Genomic DNA, 24,453 nt, shown 5'->3' with positions numbered 1-24,453 from the left:
TGGGAAGAACCACTGACCTTCCACAAGCCAGCTGGATGGCTTCCTCACATGAAGAATTCAACATCCAGATTAAGGCTCAAACCCACATTGGTGAGGGGCTAGCGATTTTAAGTTAGCAACCTTAATCACTCTATCCCAGAGGCCCCTTAAAATAAACAAAAGTAATCAAAGTTCATTTCTAGACTACTACGTCAGACTTCTGATATAAGAGAATGCATTTTGCCAGTGACATTTTACACAAACATATACAATAATAATGTGCATCTGATGCTTTATATTATAAACATCATGACAGATGTAAAGCAGAAACATGTTTTTTCAAAAAACAAAACAAGAGCACCGCAATGTGGAGCAATATACGCCTGAAGATATGACCTTTGACCCCTAAGTGTGACCTTGACCTTGAAACAAGACATCAGAAACATGCGCTTTGCACGTCATCTCAATGTGGTGATCAATTGTGTCAAGTTTCTTAGAAATCCTTCAAGGGATTCAAGAGTTACATAGACTGGACATGAAATTGCTAACGGACAGATGGACACTGGCATCAGAACATAATACGTCCCTTTGGGCGTATAATAACTGTATTTTTGGAGACATCCACAAAAACTGGATGATATCAGTTCATAGCTTAATGTTTATTGTATATCTTCTGATGTGTAAATGGGCTACACATATAGTCAATTGCTTAAGTACCTAGGATGTCTCCAATGTAACATACATAAATAATTCCCACAACAATGTACAAATAGCATTTGAAACACAATGATTGGCACTCAATTACATTCACATGGCACCAAAATATACAAAATGAACAAAGCAAAATGTTACCTAATGGATAAAAATAAATTGTGGGTTGATTTTATAACGTTCTTTATTTATATGGAGATTCTCACAACAACCCTCAAAACTTGTATCGAAACCTTATAATAAAAGTGTAAGCAGATATAAACAAGAGCACCGCCATGCGGGTGCTGACGCTCATCTGATTTTGTTTGTATAATAGAAATATTGTCCTACCCATGATTTTCTAAGTCTAAAAAGGGCCATCATTCTTGCAAAAAGCAGGATAGAGTTATGTTTCTTGATGTACAGTGTCCACTTATGATGGTGAAAAACTGTTGCAAGTTTTAAAGCAATAGCTTCGATAGTTTATGAGAAAAGTTGACTTAAACATAATATTCAACCAAGAAAATGATTTTTCTAAGTCCAAAAGGGGCCATAAATCTTGCAAAAAGCAGGATGGAGTTATGTTGCTTGCTGTACAGGGTCAGCTTATGATGGTGAACAAGTGTTGCAAGTTTTAAAGCAATACCTTTGACAGTTTAGGATAAAAGCTGACCTCAACATAAAACTTAACCAAGAAAACTGATTTTCTAAGTCCAAAAGGGGCAATAATTCTTGCAAAAAGCAAGATGGAGTTATGTTTCTTGATGTACAGGGTCTGCTTATGATGGTGAACAAGTATTCCAAGTTTCAAAGCAATAGCTTTGATAGTTTAGGAGAAAAGTTGACCTAAACATAAAACTTAACCAAGAAATCCGATATTTTCTAAGTACAAAAGGGGCCATAAATCTTGCAAAAAGCAAGATGGAGTTATGTTTCTTGCTATACAGGGTCAGCTTATGATGGTGAACAAGTATTCCAAGTTTCAAAGCAAAAGCTTTGATAGTTTAGGAGAAAAGCTGACCTAAACATAAAACTTAACCTGGCAACGCCGACGCAGACGCCGACGCCGACGCCGACAACCGCTCAAGTGATGACAATAACTCATCATTTTTTTTCAAAAAATCAGATGAGCTAAAAATACTATTGTATATTATTTTTTTTTAATTTCTATTTCATAGAATTTAAACAAAAATTATCTCAGCTTCCTTTAAATACCTATACATATGTATAATGAACAGGTTCAACCAAAAATATAGCACTGTGTATATCTACTCTAGATTTATAAGGCAAATATATCAGGAACTGGGACACGCTGGCCTTCTGTGTTTTGTCAATATTACACAAAATTGTAAGATCTTAAATTAAATTGACCTGAAATGAGATCATCAAAATGGTTATGCCGTTTTCTCACAAATTTCGAGCAAAAAATACACTTGCCCATCATCCTTTGACAGGTCGCCAAGTTATCACCTATATCACTAATTATTAAAATGGAAGACAACTTTCACTGATCAGCAACTGTTGAGCAAAGTTAAGAGAAGGACATGTCAATCATTCTTTTGCGAGGGACTATTTTTCACTTTTTTGCATTTTCTATTTTCTAGAAAGCCATAAATCCTAAATTACAGAAGCAGACAAGCAAAAATATCTGACTAAACAAAAATAAAAACTACATGATTATACACCTGCATGACATAAATATCACAGACAGGGCTAAAACTCTGCTATAAACCATGAGACAGGAATCAAAGTAACAATCTGTCTGTAGACCCTCATATTTGCACACCATAATCATTGCATCATGTGCATGCATGGCAAAAAGTGCAGAAAACCAGGGAAAACTTACTAACACAAGGGTCATAACTCTGCTAAATATATCTTACCAAAATCAAAGTAAAATTCGATTTGTAGATCCTCATTCTCACAAAATATTGACTCAAATGTTTAAGAAATCAGAAAACATTTTGGTCAGTTGAATAGACACACTTCTCCATAATTCAGTAGTCCTGTCTTCAAACAGGCATGTACAAATGGAATGAATGGAAGGGCATAAAGGCACCAGCTGAATGAATATATCAATATAAGAATACCTCATAAATAAAAGAAAAACTCATCAAGTTCTCATACATGAACATATCATATAACCAAACCATTTCACCAACTGGATTTCAGATCTGTTCAAACTTGAACAAAAACTACATTTTAAAATGAACAAGACTCTTGAAAAATATAATATAAAACATATTTCTATAACAACAACTGTAAGCAGGTCAAGATATCACACATTTTGTATTAATTACAAAGTCTTTATGTTTTCAGACAAAGAATGGAATGTCTACTCTTTCATACTTAACAAGACCATCTTTAACCTTATTATAACCTGTCAGAGCTGAACAACTTCTGGTATGGCCGACATTACTGTCAAACAGAACTTCTCTTTTAGGCCTGATTTATCACTTTTTGTCAATATACTGAACTAATTTGACAAAGCTACCTATCTATATACATAAAAACATTCAAAAACAGAAAGCATTTAACAATGAAAAGATTCAAATATTTAACAAGAGCTGTCTTAAGGACAGCATGCTTGACTATTCTAAAGTGTTTAATTGCCATAAAACTTTTCACCTGTTTTGACAACACTGACTTCAATCTTTGAAAACCTGACTCCTAAATTAACAAATGTCTACCTGTATGTTTGTTTGCAAGCTTATTCATAGTCACCAACAGTAACACAAATAGACATTTTTAATTTGATTCATTGCATGATTTTGATGTAGGTGTATGATCGCTTGTATAACATTTAATACCCTCAAACTCATAAAACAAACAACATCTATTTGTAAAAACACCAACCACCTCCCATCATCCCAATGAGTCAGCAAAATCCCTCACAAAGTTCTTTGATGATGAATCTGACAAAACCCTTCCCTCAGTTTAATTGGTCATGGTAAATGCAGATGTGCCCGCTGATTTTGGTCTGCCCTGGTCGCAATGGCATAACCACCTGCCACCAGCAGGCTCAAGGTTAAGGAAACAAACTGGTCTACAGACTGAGAGACCTACAGTCTAACATGAGCCAAACAATACACAATGTAATCCCTCTTCTTCAAAAGGGGGCATAGTGAAATCTTATTTACAAACAAATATATTTATTACCTCAAAACATAATTCAAATAAAATCTAACAAAAATTTCTATAAATATCTTAGATAAATTTATGCATTTCTAAACATTATTCTAAAATAACTGACACAAAAATGTGAATGAAACAATTAACAAGAGGGCCATAATGGCCCTATATCGCTCACCTGTTATCATTGCACTTAAGGACAAGAAGGTCAAAAAATCATAATCAACATCAATCAAAAGAATTATGAGAAAATACAGTTGAAATTTTCTTAAAGTTACTTCAAATAAAATTATTTTCAAATCAGGCCAGCAGTTTCATACAAGTTTTCTGTATAGCCATATGGGAAAATGAGCCCCTCCCCTAGCAGCCACTTTTTCAATGAATCAAAATAAGTCCTCAGAAAAAATATCTTAGTCCAAAGGACAGGAACAACAAAGGGAAGAAATTTAACCAAAAAGAAAAAAAAATTCTTACAAGGTACAGATATGTCAAAATTCACCTAAAAATTGGAGGTACCATCCATGTTGTACCACAGAAAAGTGATCTCGGTTTTTCCTTACGGCCAATAATAAAAAAGTTACTAAATAAGCTATTTATAGTAACATAAAAGGGAAGTAATTAAAAACAAGGAGCTTAATAAACGCTTGATGCCCCCAGTGGCATCCTTGTCGATAGATTTTGCACCTAAGTCCAAAATGAGATCAAAGTCAAGGTCAAACTGAGGTCAGGTGATGTTTGAAGATGAGGAATGGTCACAGTTTACATCTGTATTAGTATCAATTCATTCTTGTAAGGAGTATTGATGCTAGACGAAACGGTCCCATTTGGTTAACCAAGAGATGGCCCACATAAGGCAACCTAAGCCCAAAATGAGGTCAAGGTCAAACTGAGGTCAGGTGATGTCTGAAGATGAGGAATGGTCACAGGTTACATCTGCATTAGTATCAAGTCATTCTAGTAAGGGGTATTGATGCTAGACGAAACGGTCCCATTTGGTTAATCTCGTACAGACAGATGAACGAATGAATGGATGGACAGGACAATCACTATATGCCTCCCGCATCTGTAGATGCTGAAGGCATAAAAAAATTATTGTAAGTGAACAAAAGAAGGATCTGCCAAATAAAAACAAGAGCACTGCAATGCAACGCAAATGCAGAGCAATATACACACAAAACAAAGTCATATGACCTTTGACCCCTAAGTGTGACCTTGACCTTGAAGTGAGCCATCTGAAACATGCGCTCTGCATGTCGTTTTGATGAGGTAAACATTTGTGTCAAGTTTCTTTGAAATCCTTCAAGGGGTTCAAGAGTTACAGAGCAGAAGGGAAATTGCTAACCAACAGACAGACAGACAGACGGACACTGAGGCGATAACATAATACATCCCTTTGGGCGTATAAAAAGGAATCGAGACCTTATGGTGATACAAGTTGTGTGCAAGTTTGGTTAAAATCAAATCATAAATGAAGCTGCTATTGTGCAGACAAGGTCAAAATAGCTAATTTTGGCCCTTTCAGGGGCCATAACTCAGCAACCCACAAATCATAAATATCATAAATGAAGCTGCTATTGTGCAGACAAAGTCAAAATAGCTAATTCTGGCCCTTTCAGGGGCCATAACTCTTGAATCCATAATGGAATCTGGCCGGTTCAAGAAAGGAATCGAGATCTTATGTTGACACAAGTTTTGTGCAAGTTTGGTTAAATTCAAATCATAAAGGAAGCTGCTATTGTGCAGACAAAGTCAAAATAGCTAATTCTGGCCCTTTCAGGGGCCATAACTCTGGAACCCATAATTGGATCTTGCCAGTTCAAGAAAGGAACCAAGATCTTATGGTGATACAAGTTGTGTGCAAGTTTGGTTAAAATAAAATCATAAATGAAACTACTATCGTGCAGACAAGAAATTGTTGACAGACGGACGGATGCACAGACGACGGACTAAGGGTGATCACAAAAGCTCACCTTGTCACTATGTAACAGGTGAGCTAAAAAGAAATCTCCATCATTCTATCTTCCTACCTGTTGCTTACAGATATTAATACATGCAGCAATAGGGTCATCCGATTCATTGGCAAAGTATATCAGTATGTTGGGTAACTAGATGCCCACAGGCAACATGTCGAGCCCGCCAGCTATCAAAAGGACTAGGAGTTGCACATGACACCCTGTCTCATTGAGGCAAACATTAAGGTCAGTTATTTATAGTAACAACAAAGGGAAGTAAATCTTTAACAAAATCAAAGTCCACACAAAAATCCTTATTAGTAGAGAAAAATTGGATGTAACATGCATATTGTACTACAGAAAAGTGGTCTTGATTTTTCCCTACGACCAGTAATAAAAAAGTTACAATATAAGCTATTTATAGTAAAAACAAAGGGAAGTACTTCTAGGTTCTTGCACATGACACTCAGTTTCATGATGGTGAACAATTGTGCCAAGTTACATCAAAATCCTTCCATGCATGAATGCATGAAAAAGAAATGCTCTGGACAAAGTCATTATTAAATTTAACCTTTGACCTCCAAGTGTGACCTTGACCTTTGAGAGAGGAACCTGCGGTTTTCGCATGACACTCCGTCTCACTGAGGTTAACAGTCCTGCCAAATATAAACAAGATTGCTCCATGCATGTCAAAGTTATGGTCAGGACAAGCAAATCCGGACGGACACACGCACGGACGGACGGACGCACACACCGAACAGCCATTTGGACAGCTATGTCTTCACTTCTGCAAGCGGGCTCGACAAAAATCTTCCAGACACTATGTATCCGTTACATACCGGAACTATGTCCCTTAAAACCACTCCTCTCACCACTGTGTTTTAACATCTGTATTTTAAAAAGTACTGTCAGAATCACAGACACTCGCCTATTTAAAAGTAACTTAAAGTACCAAAAGGACTTTTATTTTAAGCACTTTTGTCTCGTCAATAATACAAATTTGAAATTTATCTAATTATGAGCTGACAAAAAATAATGACTAGCATCACAGCAATATTGATGGCCATGAGGGTCCTAGAAAAATGTTCCTGCATTTAGTAACAACATATCAATAACAAAGATAGGGAAACTTATAGGACAGCTCTGACAGAATAATACGAGATTATGTATGTGAAAATGTATCTACAGCAATGTTATATGCCATTCATCATGCAATTTTACAAATTTACATTTTATTAATACGTCAAATACAACAACATATGATTACGTTTTGTAGTTAAGAAAATAACAAAATGAAAAGAATTTATTCTTAAGGACACTGAAAATAACACAAAAAATGAATATTACCATACTGAGGATTCAATTTATTCCAATGGGGATAATTATGAAATTGTGGATTTCATCTTCCAAATATTAAAGGAATGGGAATATCATCTGTATATCATGGTTTAATTTTGTAGCTTGGTGCAACCACAAAAATCACTCTACAACATTTTACAGAAACTTTTTTAGTAATTAGTAACAAACCTTTACATTTGGCCCGATAGATATTGTAAAGAAATATTTTTGTGTGTATCTTTTGGAAGTTACACTAAATTTCACATTTCATAGAATTTAAGAACAGCTAATTTTTGCAGGTCCAGCAAAGAAATCACCTCGACAGTTTAAAGTGGCTCATTCACACATTTTAAGTGAAAGAATTTTTTCCCCAAAAATCCTTTAAATGAATTGAGTGCTGTGACAGTGACCAGTGTTGTAAATTATATTGACATATAATATGTGCAAGGTATCAGAAATATTGGCAGAAGAGAGATAACCCTTGCACTGCTTATAAAAAAAATGGAAAAAATGGCATTCTTTTGCCTTATTACCAATAAATTAACACTTATTTTCACATATCATATTACAGTGACCTATACATATTCTATGCCATACCTGGTGGAAATGAACGTTTAAAAATTTCACACCAACTGTGAGCAAATAGCTTTAATCTCATTATTAGCTGACGATACCTATCAATGAAGTGTACTACAGATACATGATGTATATCTTACGAGAAAGGACAATATCACCCTCTCACAATAGTACTTAAATGGATTTCATTTTTCTACTTGTTCATTTAAACAATACCATTCTCTCTATAAAGTGACAATCTTGAATACTGTGAAATCAGTTTTTCTTGATAGATTTACTTTTTAGTGATTTCTTGGTTGTTTCAGACCATGAAGATCAATGCTAATGAAAGAAACTAAACCCACAAAATAATATCCCCATGAAATAGTTGTTTTGTACAAAACCACAAAACTTGATGTCTGCAAAATTAAACAATTCAGAGTATTCTTTCCAGTTTCATTCCTGTCGTAAAATGTTACATTAAAATACCAATATAAGTAATAAAAAACCTTTAATAACCCTCATTTCTTCACTTTAATGGCTTAAAATACCCCCTGATATCTGTAAAACAGAATAAATGATGCTCAGTAGGATCAGATCTGTAGATTGTTCACACTTGCTGTGGTGGCCGTCCATTTGAGATTATGATTGTCTTTGATGGTCCTACTTTTTTAAATGTCAGGTAAGTATAGATGAGACTCCCTGTAACACTGAAATATACAGGTAATAACATAAATGTTAAAAATCTTAACATCAAACTAAATTTTTAAGATTTTTGGTTAGACTTCCATCTAAAGAATGGCAAGTTTATTTCAGGTTTCACATAGATACTGCATAGAAATTGTTCATAATTTCCTGTATGAAACTGTAGTAAAATATACCTCTTTACAAGGCAGCAGATTTGAAAAATTCCGTATCTTCTAAATGTGTAACACATTTTGGATGACATGTACCCTAATTGCAACAACTTGAAACCTTATTTCACTATGCTGTACATTGTTAATATATCTATTTGTAGCTGTTCTTCATTTCAATCTATAACCGTGTCTGCAACAGACACATGTAAATTGCAAAATGAAGCCTTCCTTTGATAGAAACACATTTATTAAGGAAAATGTAAGAATTCTACAGAACAGGAATAATTCAAAGGGACTTTGGTGGTGGTTAAGATCATTGTTTGAATCCTGGATCTGCTGATCTTGGTACAAGCCATGCCAGGGTGGAACTTTTTCATACCAAGAAGCTGTATAATATATATGTAAATAGCTTACTGTATTACTGGGAAATAACTAAGATGCACTTTACCAACCTGATATTGAGACCTATAAAATTTGGCCAGCTAAAGATATAATCTCCTCCTAGAGCCATTCCTATATATGTGACCAATAAATTCTGAAAAAGGTAAAAACATATTATAACTTAGTTGCTGAAATACTGAAACAACACTATTTCATTTAAACAGTCACACAAAACAAGATATGAGTCAATCATTTAAAACATATATAAAAAAGAGTTTTATGAACCTCCTTCCACCACACCTTGAAGAAGACATTTACTAAGATGAAGGAGACATGTATTCATTTTCATTAAAAACCTTTCTTAAAGAAATCCTATAAAATGAATACACTAGAGTTTGAAATTTGAGTATCATGGAAACACAATGTCACAGTACAGATTATATAGAGTAATATAGTATTACCATACTTTAACATCTATGACAACACTTATCAACACTTGTACGAATTATACAAAGGCATCACACCAAAATCTTAACATACTGCAAAATAGCACCACAAAGCACAACAAGATCAAAGTTTTAAGACACTGCTTAGGGACTGTTCAGTAAATACCCTGGTGAGTATTTTCATATCATCAAAAATTGATGAAATTGTTTTCTAATGGAAATAAGTAAATGTTTAGTTGATACATCAAAATCATATTTTCTTTGAACAAATAATAAGTAAATGCTAGTCCCCTGGGCAACATCATGTGATGTCATCCAGCCAATTTTGTCTCTCACTACTCTTCATTAGCTAAAACATTACTTGCCACTCCCTTATTTTTCAAGTTATGTTTTCTTAAATCTGGAGAATATTCATGTCAGATCATAAATGTAACATCATTAAAATGTTTGGCAGGAATAATGTGCTGTTCATCGCTTAAAATGAGTTTTAAATGGTGATATGCTACAATGTTCTGTTTTGAATAAAAAAAAATCAAGACTAGAGGCAAATGCTATGCTGCATAAGGTTCAAGAGACAATTATTATTTTTTCATTGAAAGGAGTAGAAAACAAGAGCTGTCACTAATGGTGACAAATGCCCCGCAGTGCCTTGACCTTTGACCTGGAGACCTTGACCTTTGACGTGGTGACCCCAAAGTCAACAGGGGTCGTGTACTCAATAAATACTATTAGCATATGAAGTTTGAAGGCACTGGGTGCAGTGGTTTGCGAGTAAAGTGCCTTCATGCAAAAAGTTAACATTGGCCCCTGTGACCTTGACCTTTTTCCGGTGACCCCAAAGTCAGTAGGGGTCGTGTACTCAATAAGTACTATCAGCATGTGAACTTTGAAGGTCCTGGGTGCAGTGGTTCGCAAGTTAAAGGCCTTCATGCAAAAAGTTAACGTTGGCCCCTGTGACCTTGACCTTTGACCAGGTGACCCCAAAGTCAGTAGGGGTCAGGGCTTCGGAAATTTGCTGGTTTGTCGGTTTTGGACCGATTTTTGACTTTTCAGACTGATTCGTGAAGTGAAAAAGCGAAAAAAATCGGTCCCGTAAAAATGGAGAAAAGTATAAATTTCGGTCTGATATCTCAATACACGGTCACCTGCCAAGCAGGAAATTGTTGGTCACTCCCTCAGATAATCAGTAAACGTGTCAAACGGTCTGATTGTCACTTTGATAATTGGTCCGTAATTAGCACGTGACGCAATCAGCGCTTGCGCGGCACATCTTTTAATGTTTGCAGACAGCCGACTGCAATGTATTAAACATTTTTGACTGGTTTCCAAATGTTTCTGACTGGATCCAAATCATTTCGACGGAGATCCACTTCTTTTATTTAGAATCCGACGGATAGTTTATTTCAAAAGGCTTTGTTTGATCATGGGTAAAAAACAAATGGTCACTGCATTTAACCAAGGAGCTATAATTGTACATTATAGGTCTTTGATTTAAAGAGACAACACACGGAAAACCGATAAAAATAATTTTTGTAATTACTTGATTTGAAAAATTACATGATTCATTTGTTGGGGCTCCAGTTGAAACAAGTGCAGAAAATTGTCTTTGCAACCAGACTGTACAAAAAAAGAAAAACAAAAAAATGGACTGGCAAACACGAATGATAAAGAAAACCAGAGTGGCTCTGTTTATCAAATCGGTTTTTTAACAAAGAGGACCATGATGTTCCTGACTCGCTCACCTCTTCCCACATGATCCAGTTTAGAGTATGACGTCGTTTTTCTATTATTTGACATAGTGACCTAGTTTTTGAGCTCATGTGACCCAGTTTTGAACTTGACCTAGATATTATCAAGATAAAAATTCTGACCAATTTTCATGAAGATCCATTGAAAAATATGGTCTCTAGAGAGGTCACAAGGTTTTTCTATTATTTGACCTATTGACCTAGTTTTTTAAGGCACCTGACCCAGTTTCAAACTTGACCTAGATATCATCAAGGTGAACATTCTGACCAATTTTCATGAAGATCCATTCAAGGGTATGGCCTCTAGAGAGGTCACAAGGTTTTTCTATTTCAAGACCTACTACCCTAGTTTTTCATCACAGCTGACCCAGTTTCAAATTTGAACTAGATATCATCAAGATAAACATTCAGACCAACTTTCATACAGATCCCATGAAAAATATGGCCTCTAGAGAGGTCACAACGTTTTGTCATTATTTGACCTACTGACCTACTTTTTGATGGCACGTGACCCACTTTCTAACTTGACCTAGATATCATCAAAGTGAACATTCTGACCTATTTTTATGGAGATCCATTCATAAGTATGGCCTCTAGAGAGGTCACAAGGTTTTTCTATTTTTAGACCTACTGACCTAGTTTTTGACCGCACATGACCCTGTTTGGAACTTGACCTAGATATCATCAAGATGAACATTCAGACCAACTTTCATGAAGATCCATTGAAAAATATGGCCTTTAGAGAGGTCACAAGGTTTCTCTATTATATGACCTACTGACCTAGTTTTTGATGGCACGTGACCCACTTTCAAACTTGACCTAGATATCATCAAGATGAACATTCAGACCAACTTTCATACTGATCCCATGGAAAATATGGCCTCTAGAGAAGTCACAAAGTTTTTCTATTATTTGACCTACTGACCTAGTTTTTGACGGCACGTGACCCACTTTCGAACTTGACTTAGATATCATCAAGCTGAACTTTCTGACCAATTTTCATGAAGATTTCATGAAATATATGGCCTAAAAAGAGGTCACAAGGTTTTTCTATTTTTAGATCTACTGACCTAGTTTTTGACTGCACGTGACCCAGTTTCGAACTTGACAAAGATATCATCAAGATGTACATTCAGACCAACTTTCATACAGATCCCATGAAAAATATGGCCTTTAGAGAGGTCACAAGGTTTTTCTATTATTTGACCTACTGACCTAGTTTTTGATGGCACGTGACCCAGTTTCAAACTTTAACTAGATATCATCAAGGTGAACATTCTGACCAATTTTCATGAAGATCTTATGAAATATATGGCCTCTAGAAAGGTCACAAGGTTTTTCTATCTTTATACCTACTGACCTAGTTTTTGACTGCACGTGACCCAGTTTCGAACTTGACCTAGATATCATCAAGATGATCATTCAGACCAACTTTCATGCAGATCCTATGAAAAATATTTCCTTTAGAGAGGTCACAAAGTTTTTCTATTAGTTGACCTACTGACCTAGTTTTTGACGGCACGTGACCCAGTTTCGAACTTGACCTAGATAACATCAAGGTGAACGTCTGACCAACATTCATGAAGATCTTGTGAAATATATGGACTCTAGAGAGATCACAAGGTTTTTCTATTTTTTGACCCACTGACCTAGTTTTTGATGGCACGCGACCCAGTTTCCAGCTTGACCTAGATATCATCAAGGTGAACGTTTTGACCAATTTTCATGAAGATCTTGTGAATTATATGGCCTCTAGAAAGGTCACAAGGTTTTTCTATTTTTAGACCTACTGACCTAGTTTTTGACCGCACGTGACCCTGTTTCGAACTTGACCTAGATATCATCAAGGTGAATGTTCTGACCAACTTTCATGAAGATCTTGTGAAATATATGGCCTCAAGAGAGGTCACAAGGTTTTTCTATTTTTAGACCTACTGACCTAGTTTTTGACCGCACGTGACCCAGTTTCGAACTTGACCTAGATATCATCAAGATGAACATTCAGACCAACATTCATACAGATCCCATGAAAAATATGGCCTTTAGAGATGTCACAAGGTTTTTCTATTATTTCACCTACTGACCTAGTTATTGACGGCACGTGACCCAGTTTCGACCCTGACCTAGATATCTTCAAGGTGAACGTTCTGACCAACTTTCATGAAGATCTTGTGAAATATATGGCCTCTAGAGAGGTCACAATGTTTTTCTATTTTTAGACCTACTGACCTAGTTTTTGAAGGCACGTGACCCAGTTTGGAACTTGACCTAGATATCATCAAGATGAACATTCTGACCAACTTTCATAAAGATCCCATGAAAAATACGACCTCTAGAGTGGTCACAAGCAAAAGTTTACGAACGGACGGACAACGGACACCGCGCAATCACAAAAGCTCACCTTGTCACTTTGTGACAGGTGAGCTAAAAACGTTTCAAAATGAAATTTTGTTTACATCAGAAGAGAACATATAACTTTATGAAATGTAGTTGCTTACTGAAGTACAACGTTAGCGAAATAAAAATATCCGTGGCCAACCGGCGTGACCTTTTGGTACTATACATGCAGGAAATTCGATCTCAGCGTTCACATAAGTACACATTCGGTCCACGGCAGAGTATTCTTAAAATACTGAGGCTGTTTAGCAGAGAATATGTGTCGTGTAATTCACTTTGATGCATTGTATCTTATAGAATTCCGTCAAAGAATGAGGAAACATCACAAAGTATCTGCCGTGTATACAGTACCGAAATCACGTGCGTTGGCTTTTAGACTAGTTACGTACACAGTGTCAATGCCTCGGCAATTTCATCCTTGTTAGTATTTTCTCGGAAAAAACATCAAAATTTAAACAAAGTAATGATCACACATAACACTGAATAACTGTCTTCATTGTATGGTAACTCGCGGTGACCGGTAACTCAGTTTTAATGCATGACATGCTTATTTCTTTACTCTATCACGTTTTACAAAATATGTAATATTGGGAATGCGGTGGGTGGGGTAGCGCCGATGTCAGGATTTTCGTTTCCGACCGATTGAGTTATCAAAATTTCTGGAGCCCTGGTAGGGGTTGTGTACTCAATGAGTACTATCAGCATGTGAAGTTTGAAGGCCCTGGGTGCAGTGGTTCGTGAGTAAAGTGCCTTCATGCAAAAAGTTAAAGTTGGCCCCTGTGACCTTGACCTTTGAGCTGGTGACCCCTAAGTCAGTAGGGGTTGTGTACTCGATGAGTACTAACAGCATGTGAAGTTTGAAGGCCCTGGGTGCAGTGGTTCACAAGTAAAGTGCCTTCATGCAAAAAGTTAACATTGGCCCCTGTGACCTTGACCTTTGACCTGGTGACCCCAAAGTCAGTAGGTGTTGTGTACTCAATAAGTACTATCAGCATGTGAAGTTTGAAGGTCCTGGGTGCAGTGGTTTGCGAGTAAGGTGCCTTCATGCGAAAAGTTAACGTTGTGACTAACGAACGAACGGACAGTTGAAAACTAATATGCCTCCCTTTTGGGGCATAAAAAATCAATGGCAAGAATCACTGAGCAACTGGCAATCACAAGTTGTAATAATTAATTTTGTTTGAAAGCACAGTTTCACTGTGATGTTAGGCCACTTCAGTGCTTGTGAAGTAATGTTCAAATTATGAAAATTATAATTTAGTATTTATATTTAAAATGTTTTAATCTATAATAATTTCTAATTTCTGTAAAGTAAGACATAAAGAAATAAACATATCAGACCATTTCTTTGGTCATTCTTTAAACATAACTTGTAAGATAGCATCAAAACTTACAATTTAAACATACAGTGCCACAATAATGCAGAAAAATACAGCATTATACACTGAATCATGTCATGTTTGGAACATAGGTGATTATATAATGCCGATAATACTGGTAACTGCAGCTTACACCTACCTTTACACCTACATTTAGCTTACACCTACCTTTAGTTTACACCTACCTTTAGTTTACACCTACCTTTAGTTTACACCTACCTTTAAGACACCTATAATAGTTGTAGTCAGTGCAGAATTTATATGTGTACATAAAACTATAGAATAGTTCAGTACAAATCCTAGAATACACGATAAACCAAACTGCAGTAAAAACATCGGCTGAGTCCAACTCTGGAAGTTATATGCCTGAAATACAATAAAAGCACCATACAATATCATTAACCTTTAGTCTGCTGGTGGCAAGTGATTCTGCCTTGTGACCAGTGCAGATCAAGATCATGGTCTGCACTGTTCACTATTCAGTCGGAAAATTTTCAGTGAACATCCCTTTGAATAATAGGCGATACTGCCCAAATTGAATGATGGACCAGTCTGTTTAATAAATATAGCAGGATGGACCAGTCTGTTTAATAAATATAGCAGGGTAAACTTTAAGGAAAACTTTAAACACTACATGTCAGTAATATAAACATTAAATAGAGACATACCCAACAGTCAATACAACAACACACTTACATCATCATCTAGTTTGTTTTCATTGTATTTAACATAGTTTTTGCAAAGTATTTCAGGTAAACACGGCTTTCAGTTCATCAAACCTGGGTTGCTTAACACTATTAACCTGTTCTCCACAGGTAAAACTTTTCCATATGAATCCCAGTTCATGAGAAGAAATCATTTAAAGATTATTTTTTTATACATTTAGCCCTGGCTGTCCCATACAGTTGCCAGACAAAAACATTTGAACAAGGCTAAGTTTTGTAACAACAATCCATCAGGCAGTTGCCAAGCAAGACCCTTTGTGCAAACTTAGGAGAAGACCATTCAGTGATCTTAAAAACTAGGTTTGGTGAAGATCCATCAAGTGGTATTTGAATAAAAGTAAGAAAGGTACATGTAAAGATGCTTCTGACCAAGTTTAGTGAAGATTCACCTGGGGTTCATGGGAAGATGTCATTTAAAGTCAAAAGCCAATGTTGAAGGATGATCACAGAAGCATCACAGCAGCTCACCTTGAACCTGTCATTCAGGTAAGAGGTTAATTGCTTGCTTGAACAAATTTCTTTGCTAATGCTTCAAAAACAAACAAAAATAGGTGAGAAGGTCATGGTAAAGATTCTTCAAGATAAGTACTGAAATCTGTTAAAAAATTATACAGGTGGTCCAAATCTCTTTGCTGTAGCTTCAAAAACAAGAAAGTAGGTCAGTAGGTCAGGGTTAATAATATTTAAGATGAGTATTGAAATCTGTATCAAAAGTTCTACATGTGGTCAAAATTTCCATGCTGTATCTTCAAAAACAAGAAAGTAGGTCAGAAGGTCACGATTAAGACTATTCAAGATGAGTATTGAAAGTTGTATCAAACATTGTACATGTGGTCCAAATCTTTTTGCTGTAGCTTCAAAAAACAAGAAAGTAGGTCAGGGCTAAGAACATTAAAGATGAGTATTGAAATCTTTATCGAAAGTTATTGACGTGGTCAGGATTTCTACGCTGTTAAGATCGGTGTGCAAAACTGTATATGTCATCCAAATTTCAAGGCTGTATCTTAAACAAGAGGGTCGTGATGACCCTGGATCGCTCACGCGAGTAATATGAGCTACATGTTTCTAATGTCAAACTGACGATTTTTAGAAATTTTTTGGAAGATTTTCCAATGTACAATCAAGTAACCCCTGGGGTGGGGCCAATTTTACCTTGGGGGTCATGATTTGAACAAAGTTTGTAGAAGTCTACTAGGCAATGTTACATATCAAATATCTAAGATCTAGGCCTTCTAGTTTATTTTTAGCAAATTTATGAAGATTTCCCTATGTACAATCAAGTAACCCCTGGGGGTCAAGATCTGAACAAATTTTGTAGAGGTCCACAAGGCAATACTACATGTCAAATACCTAAGCTCTAGGCCTTCTGGTTTATTTTTAGAAAATTTTGAAGATTTTTCTATGTACAATCAAGTAACCCCATCGGGCAGGGCCAATTTTGACCCCGGGGGTCATGATTTGAAATTTTTTTTGTAGAAGTCTACTAGGCAATGCTACATATCTAAGATCTAGGCCTTCTGGTATATTTTAAGAAAATGTTTGAAGATTTTCCTATATAAAATCAAATGACCCCTGGGGCAGGGGTCAATTTTGACCCCGGGGATTAGGATTTGAACAAATTTTGTAGAGGTCCACTAGGCAATGCTACATGTCAAATATCTAAGCTCTAGGCCTTCTGGTTTATTTTTAGAAATTTTTTGAATAATTTCCTATATAAAATCAAGTGACCCCTGGGACGGGGTCAATTTTTCACCGCGGGGGTCATGATTTGAACAAATTTTGTAGAGGTCCACTAGGCAATGCTACATGTCAAATATCTAAGCTCTAGGCCTTCTGGTTAATTGTTTAATTCTTTTGAAGATTTTCCTACAGAAATCTATGTTAAATCAAGTGACCCCTGGGGCGGAGTCAATTTTGACCCCGGGGTCATGATTTGAACAACTTTAGTAGAGGTCGACTAGGCAATGCTACATGTCAAATAACTAAGCTCTAGGCCTTCTGGTTTCTGAGAAGAAGATTTCTTAAGATTTTCCTATGTAAAATCAAGTGACCCCTGGGGTGGGGTCAATTTTGACCCCGGGGTCATGATTTGAACAACGGACAGACGGACGCCGGATGGTGAGCGATCACAATAGCTCACCCCGAGCACTTTGTGCTCAGGTGAGCTAAAAACAAACAAGAGGACCATGATGGTCCTGAATCGCTCACCTATCCCCACATAACCCAGTGTTGAACCGAGTATGACGTTGTTATTTCTATTATTTGACATAGTGACCTAGTTTTTGAGCACATGTGACAAGGTTTTTCTATTTTTAGACCTAATGACCTAGTTTTTGAACCCCACGTGACCCAGTTTCGAAATTGACCTAGATATCATCAAGGTGAACATTCTGACCAATATTCATGAAGATCTCATGAAAAATAAGGCCTCTAGAGAGGTCACAAGGTTTTTCTATTTTTATATCTACTGGCCTTGTTTTTGACCGCACGTGACCCAGTTTCGAACTGACCTAGATATCATCAAGATGAACATTCAGATCAATTTTCGTGATGATCCATTGAAAAATATGGCCTCTAGAGAGGTCAAAAGATTTTAATAATTTTAGACCTACTGACCTATTTTTTGACCGCAGTTGACCCAGTTTCAAACTTGACCTAGATATCATCAAGATGAACATTCAGACCAACTTTCATACAGATCCCATGAAAAGTATAGCCTCTAGAGAGGTCAAAAGGTTTTTTTATTATTTGACCTACTGACCTAGTTTTTTAAGGCACGTGACCCAGTTTCAAACCTGACCTAGATATCATCAAAGTGAACATTCTGACCAATTTTTATGGAGATCCATTCACAAGTATGGCCTCTAGAGAGGTCACAAGGTTTTTCTATTTTTAGACCTACTGACCTAGTTTTTGATCACACATGACCCTGTTTCGAACTTGACCTAGATATCATCAAGATGAACATTCAGACCAAATTTCATACAGATCCCATGAAAAATATGGCCTTTAGAGAGGTCACAAGGTTTTTCTATTATTTGACCTACTGACCTAGTTTTTGAAGGCATGTGACCCACTTTCGAAATTGACCTAGATATCATCAAGATGAACATTCAGACCAACTTTCATACAGATCCCATGAAAAATATGGCCTCTAGAATGGTCACAAGGTTTTTCTATTATCTGACCTACTGACCTAGTTTTTGATGGCACGTGACCCACTTTCGAACTTGACCTAGATATCATCAAGGTGAACATTCTGACCAATTTTCATGAAGATCTCATGAAATATATGGCCTCTAGAGAGGTCACAAGGTTTTTCTATTTTTAGACCTACTGACCTAGTTTTTGATCACACATGACCCTGTTTCGAACTTGACCTAGATATCATCAAGATGAACATTCAGACCAAATTTCATACAGATCCCATGAAAAATATGGCCTTTAGAGAGGTCACAAGGTTTTTCTATTATTTGACCTACTGACCTAGTTTTTGATGGCACGTGACCCAGTTTCGAACTTGACCTAGATATCATCAAGATGAACGTTCTGACCAATTTTCATGAAGATCTTGTGAAATATATGGCCTCTAGAGAGGTCACAAGGTTTTTCTATTTTTAGACCTACTGACCTAGTTTTTGAAGGCACGTGACCCAGTTTCGAACTTGACCTAGATATCATCAAGATGAACATTCTGACCAACTTTCATAAAGATCCCATGAAAAATGTGACCTCTAGAGTGGTCACAAGCAAAAGTTTACGGATGGACGGACGCACGCACGGACGGACGGACGACGGACACCACGCGATCACAAAAGCTCACCTTGTCACTTTGTGACAGGTGAGCTAAAAAGTAGGTCAGCAGGTCAAGGTCACAGTCAAGTGACCCCTAATTACTTGAGGTCATCAGGTAATTATAATTAAACAGTCTAGGAAATATGTTCAGATAATTTTTAAAGTATTTTTTTCTATATAAATCATACAAGTGACCCCCGGGGCGGGCCCTCTTTTCACCCCAGGGGCATAATTTGAACAATCTTGTTAGAGAACCACTAGGCAATGCTACATACCAAATATCACAGGCTTAAGCCTTGAACTTTCAGACAAGAAGATTTTTCCTATATAAGACTATGTAAAACTTGGGACCCCCAGGGCAGGGCCTCTTTTCACCCTAGGGTAATAATTTGAACAATCTTGGTAGAGGACCACAAGGCAATGCTACATAACAAATATCAAAGTCTTCTTGTGGTTTCAGACAAGAAGATTTTAAAAGTTTTTTCCTATTTAAGTCTATGTAAATTTTGGGAACCCAGAGGTGGAGCCTCTTTTCACCCCAGGGTCATAATTTGAATAATCTTGGTAGAGGACCACTAGGCAATACAACATACCAAATATCAAAAGCTTAAGCCTTGCAGTTTCAGACGAGAAAACTTTTAAAAGTTTTTTCCTATACAAGTCTATGTAAAACTTGGGAACCCCAGGGCTGGGCCTCTTTTCACCCCAGGGTAATAATCTTAACAATGTTGGTAGAGGAGCACAAGGCAATGCTACATGCCAAATATCAAAGGCCTAGATCTTGTGGTTTCAGACAAGAAGATTTTTAAAGTTTTTTTCCTATATAACTCTATGTAAAATTTGGGACCCCCGGAGCAGGGCCTCTTTTCACCCCAGTGGCAAAATTTGAACAAATTTCATAAAAGACCATTAGATGATGTTACATGCCAAATATTAAGGCTCTACACTTTGTGGTTTTGGACAAGATTTTCCCTATATAAGTCAATGTAAACCATGTGACCCCCAGGGCGGGGCCATATTTGACCCTTGGAGGATAATATGAATAATCTTGGTAGAGGACCACTAGATGATGCTACACGCCAAATATTAAAGCCCTAAGACCTGTGGTTTTGGACAAGAAGATTTTTTAAGTTTTTCCTTTCGGTTGCCATGGCAACCCGAGTTCTGTATAGAATTCAATTTTTTTAACACTTTTAAAGAAGTCCATCCAAGGAACATCCCTGTGAAGTTTCATCAAAATTGGCCTAGTGGTTTAGGAGGAGATGTTGTTTAAAGGAAAGTGTGGACGGACGCCGGATGGTGAGCGATCACAATGGCTCACCCTGAGCCTTTGGCTCAGGTGAGCTAAAAAAACACGAGTACTGCAATATGGAGCAATATACGCTCGAAGGTATGACCTTTGACCCATGAGTATGAACTTGACCTTGAAGCGAGCCATCTGAAACATGCACTTTGCACATTGTTTCGATGTGGTGAACATTTGTGCCAAGTTTCTTTATCCTTCAAGCAGTTTAAGAGTTACAGAGCAGACACAAAACAAAGTCAAATGACCTTTGACCTCTACGTGTGACCTTGACGCGAGCCATCCAAACATGCACTCTGCAAATTGTCTTGATTTGGTATACAATAATGTCAATTTTCTTCAAAATCCTTTAAGGGGTTCAAGAGTTACAGAGCGGACACAAAATTGCCAACCGACGGACGGACAACGACGTCATAAACGCCCTTACACCATGTTTTAAACATCTGACATCTGACACTTAAATATGAATACATATGTAATGCTGATAGCATCTGTACTGTGTATCACAATTCTAAGAACTAACTGAAGTTTGTTCTTCAAATAGTCAAGCTAAACTGCTCAGAGGAAAAAGGGTACAAACTTTTGAAGAAGCAAAAAGGAGTCATGGAACCTGTGCACTGCAGGTCTGAGGTACCAACTTAATCTAATTTAATAAAACTTAATCAGGATTGCAAAAGCTCTACCTATTCTTCAAACAGAAAGTATGCAAAACCAGGGTTGGTACTGTACAGATTCTACCTATCAAGTTTGCTTGAAGTCCGCCATCTTGGCAATTTTTGTTACAGAAAGTCATAAGATTCCACCAGAAACTGGGGGACATAATTATACACTCCATTAAGAGCAATTTATTAAGCTTCTTGCAGCTTAAATATATTTCACAAATGAGTCTACAAACCTTTTGAAGTTCTTCTGTATATATACTTAAAGCCATCACTGGAAAAATCATAAACAGAGCATTGTAGAACAGTAGACCATACTTTCCAAGGTCCTGAAACACAAACAGAAAATAAACTGTAAAATAGAAGACTTTGCTTCACAAGGTCCTGAAACACTTGTCTTGAGGAAACCTACTGTTTTCAGCTGTGAAACAAACTCAACTTTTTAAACTGAAATCCACAAAGGGATGTTGCAGTTAAAAGCAAAACACAGTACTTTAAAAGCAGAAATTTTCGTGAGGGTTTAATTTCCGCAATATTTGCGAGGCCCTACATCTCACGAAAATTAATCCTTGCGTAAATATTCACCATTAGTATAATGCTAATTCAAGTAGGATACCATTTTTACAATTTCGCGAATACTGAACCTCGTGAACATAGTCAATATTTCAAAATTGCAAAATTTTGACCTAGCGAAAATATGTGCTTTTACAGTATTTGCTACAAACAAGTGTACTATATACGAACTTGTTTAACATTTAAACGTAAGATTAAATTAAAATTATAATTTGAGACTGAAAACAAGACCCAAAGCAATGTGCCTATCAAGTCTGAGAATCATAGGTGAAATATTCTGAAGCTATCTACAGAAACTAAATTGCAAACAGACAGATAGATGACCAGCACAATTACATATTACATTCATATAATCACTGCCAACGCTGCTAATCATAATCTTTATTTAAGAAACCTCAGTCATTGTGGATCCACGATGAATGTTGTTTTTGTATTGACAGTCACTGTAGCCTTGACCTTTGAGTCTTTGACCCCCTGACCTCAAAATCTTCCAGTGCCCACTATCTATGTGAGTCCTTCTTGAAATATTGAGCGGAAACAGTTTTTCAACAAAAGTCATTGTGACCTTGACCTTTGACCCTAATACCTCAAAATCAATATGGGTCATCTACAGCACATGAGCAATATACCTGCAAAGCAGGATCGTAAGTCAAGAGGTTTTCAAGACATTGAGGGGAGACAATTTTTCAATAAACAGTCTCAGTTACTTTGAACCACTTAAGCATACATACATCTACAGGTCATTCTCTACCAATAGGTAAAATGCCTGCTAAGTCTGAGGACCAAAAGTTCAATTTTTCTCAAGATATCAAAAGGAAATGATTTTAGTACTAACAATCGTTGTGAACTTGAACTTTGACCTACTGACCTCAAAATCAATAGGGGTCATCCAATACCGCAGATCAGGTTTGAGGATCATTCTTAAAGGTGTTCTCAAAAAGCTGAGCATAAATGTTTTTCTACTGTCACAGTGAACATAATCTTGATCCACTTATGTCAAATCAAGAGGTCATCTACTACCTATGGGCAATATGAGGAATATAGGTCAAGGCATTCTCAAGATGCTGAGCAAAAATGTTTTTACACTAACTTTGACTGTAAATGAGCCACTGATTTCAATGCAATGAGCAATGTTTATATCAAGTTTGAGGATCAAATGTAAAAGCACTCTGAAGGAAATGAGTGTGAACAAAACTACTAACAGACAAACATCTCTTCGAGCTAATACAAACTGGAAAAACAGAGCTTTGATAGAATGATGTAAAAACTAACTCTAAGTGAAATTCTCTTTTAGCAATTTCAAATATGATTTTGTTAAAATAACTGTTTTAACAAGAGCTGTCCGTAAGACAGCCAAGCTCGACTATTCGAAATATTGTCACAGAAGCAGGAAATTATTACCCAAAATGTTAAATATCAAAAGAGTTTTAAGTTCGAAAGGGGACATAATTTGACCAAAATACATATCAGAGTTATGGGACTTGATGCTATCAACTAGTTTTATAACCCCGAAGAAACATGTTAGGTTTCAATTCAATATCTGCATTAGTTTTGGAGATGGTAACTTGCATGTAAACTTTAACCAGAATTTTCTAAGTCCAAAAGGGGGCATAATTTGTTCAAAATACATGTTAAGAGTTATGGAACTTGACCTAGTGAGGCTGGTAATTGACCTAGAAAAGGAATAAATAAGATTCAAAGCTATATGCCTTTTGGTAATAGCTGTATGTACTTGCACGCAAAACTTTAACCAGAATTTTCTAAGTCCAAAAGGGGGCATAATTTGCCCAAAATACATGTCAGAGTTATGGGACTTGATTCTATCAACTAGTTTTATAACCCCGAAGACACATGTGAAGTTTCAATTTAATACCTGTATTAGTTTTGGAGATAGTAACTTGCATGTTAAACTTTAACCAGGATTTTCTAAGTCCAAAAGGGGGCATAATTTGCCCAAAATACATGTCAGAGTTATGGGACTTGACCCAGTGAGGTAGATAATTGATCTAGAAAAAGAAAAAATAAGCTTCAAATCTATATGCCTTTTAGTAATAGCTGTATGTACTTGCACGCAAAACTTTAACCAGAATTTTCTAAGTCCAAAAGGGGGCATAATTTGGCCAAAATGAAGGTCAGAGTTATGGGACTTGGTGCTATAAACTAGTTTTATAACCCTGAAGACACATGTAAAGTTTCAATTCAATATCTGCATTAGTTTTGGAGATAGTAACTTGCATGTGAAACTTTAACCAGGATTTTCTAAGTCCAAAAGGGGGCATAATTTGCCCAAAATACATGTCAGAGTTATGGGACTTGACCCAGTGAGGTAGGTAATTGATCTAGAAAAAGAAAAAATGAGTTTCAAATCTATATGCCTTTTAGTAATAGCTGTATGTACTTGCATGCAAAACTTTAACCAGAATTTTCTAAGTCCAAAAGCGGGCATAATTTGGCAAAAATGAAGGTCAGAGTTATGGGACTTGGTGCTATCAACTAGTTTTATAACCCCAAAGACACATATGAAGTTTCAATTCAATATCTGCA

General features: G+C 36.5%; 1 protein-coding gene across 1 annotated transcript in view; it reads right to left on the bottom strand.

Annotated features, from left to right (window-relative positions):
- Nucleotides 1–1,812: 1,812 nt before the first annotated feature.
- The window catches only part of LOC123525299 (UDP-N-acetylglucosamine/UDP-glucose/GDP-mannose transporter-like), a 74,451-nt gene continuing 51,810 nt past the window's right edge, over nucleotides 1,813–24,453 (bottom strand). Inside the window, exons 8-11 of the mRNA XM_045304238.2 lie at nucleotides 21,573–21,665; nucleotides 15,074–15,220; nucleotides 8,956–9,038; nucleotides 1,813–8,356 (exon numbers count right to left, since the gene is read on the bottom strand). Coding sequence (XP_045160173.1) covers nucleotides 8,257–8,356; nucleotides 8,956–9,038; nucleotides 15,074–15,220; nucleotides 21,573–21,665 — 423 coding nt within the window. The 3' untranslated portion in view covers nucleotides 1,813–8,256. The remainder of the gene's footprint in view (nucleotides 8,357–8,955; nucleotides 9,039–15,073; nucleotides 15,221–21,572; nucleotides 21,666–24,453) is intronic.

The sequence above is a fragment of the Mercenaria mercenaria genome, chromosome 3, assembly GCF_021730395.1.
Source record: "Mercenaria mercenaria strain notata chromosome 3, MADL_Memer_1, whole genome shotgun sequence".
NCBI classification, from domain to species: Eukaryota; Metazoa; Mollusca; class Bivalvia; order Venerida; family Veneridae; genus Mercenaria; species Mercenaria mercenaria.
The sequence above is the reverse complement of the archived record's forward strand: the minus strand, read 5'-3'. Positions and strand labels throughout refer to the sequence as shown.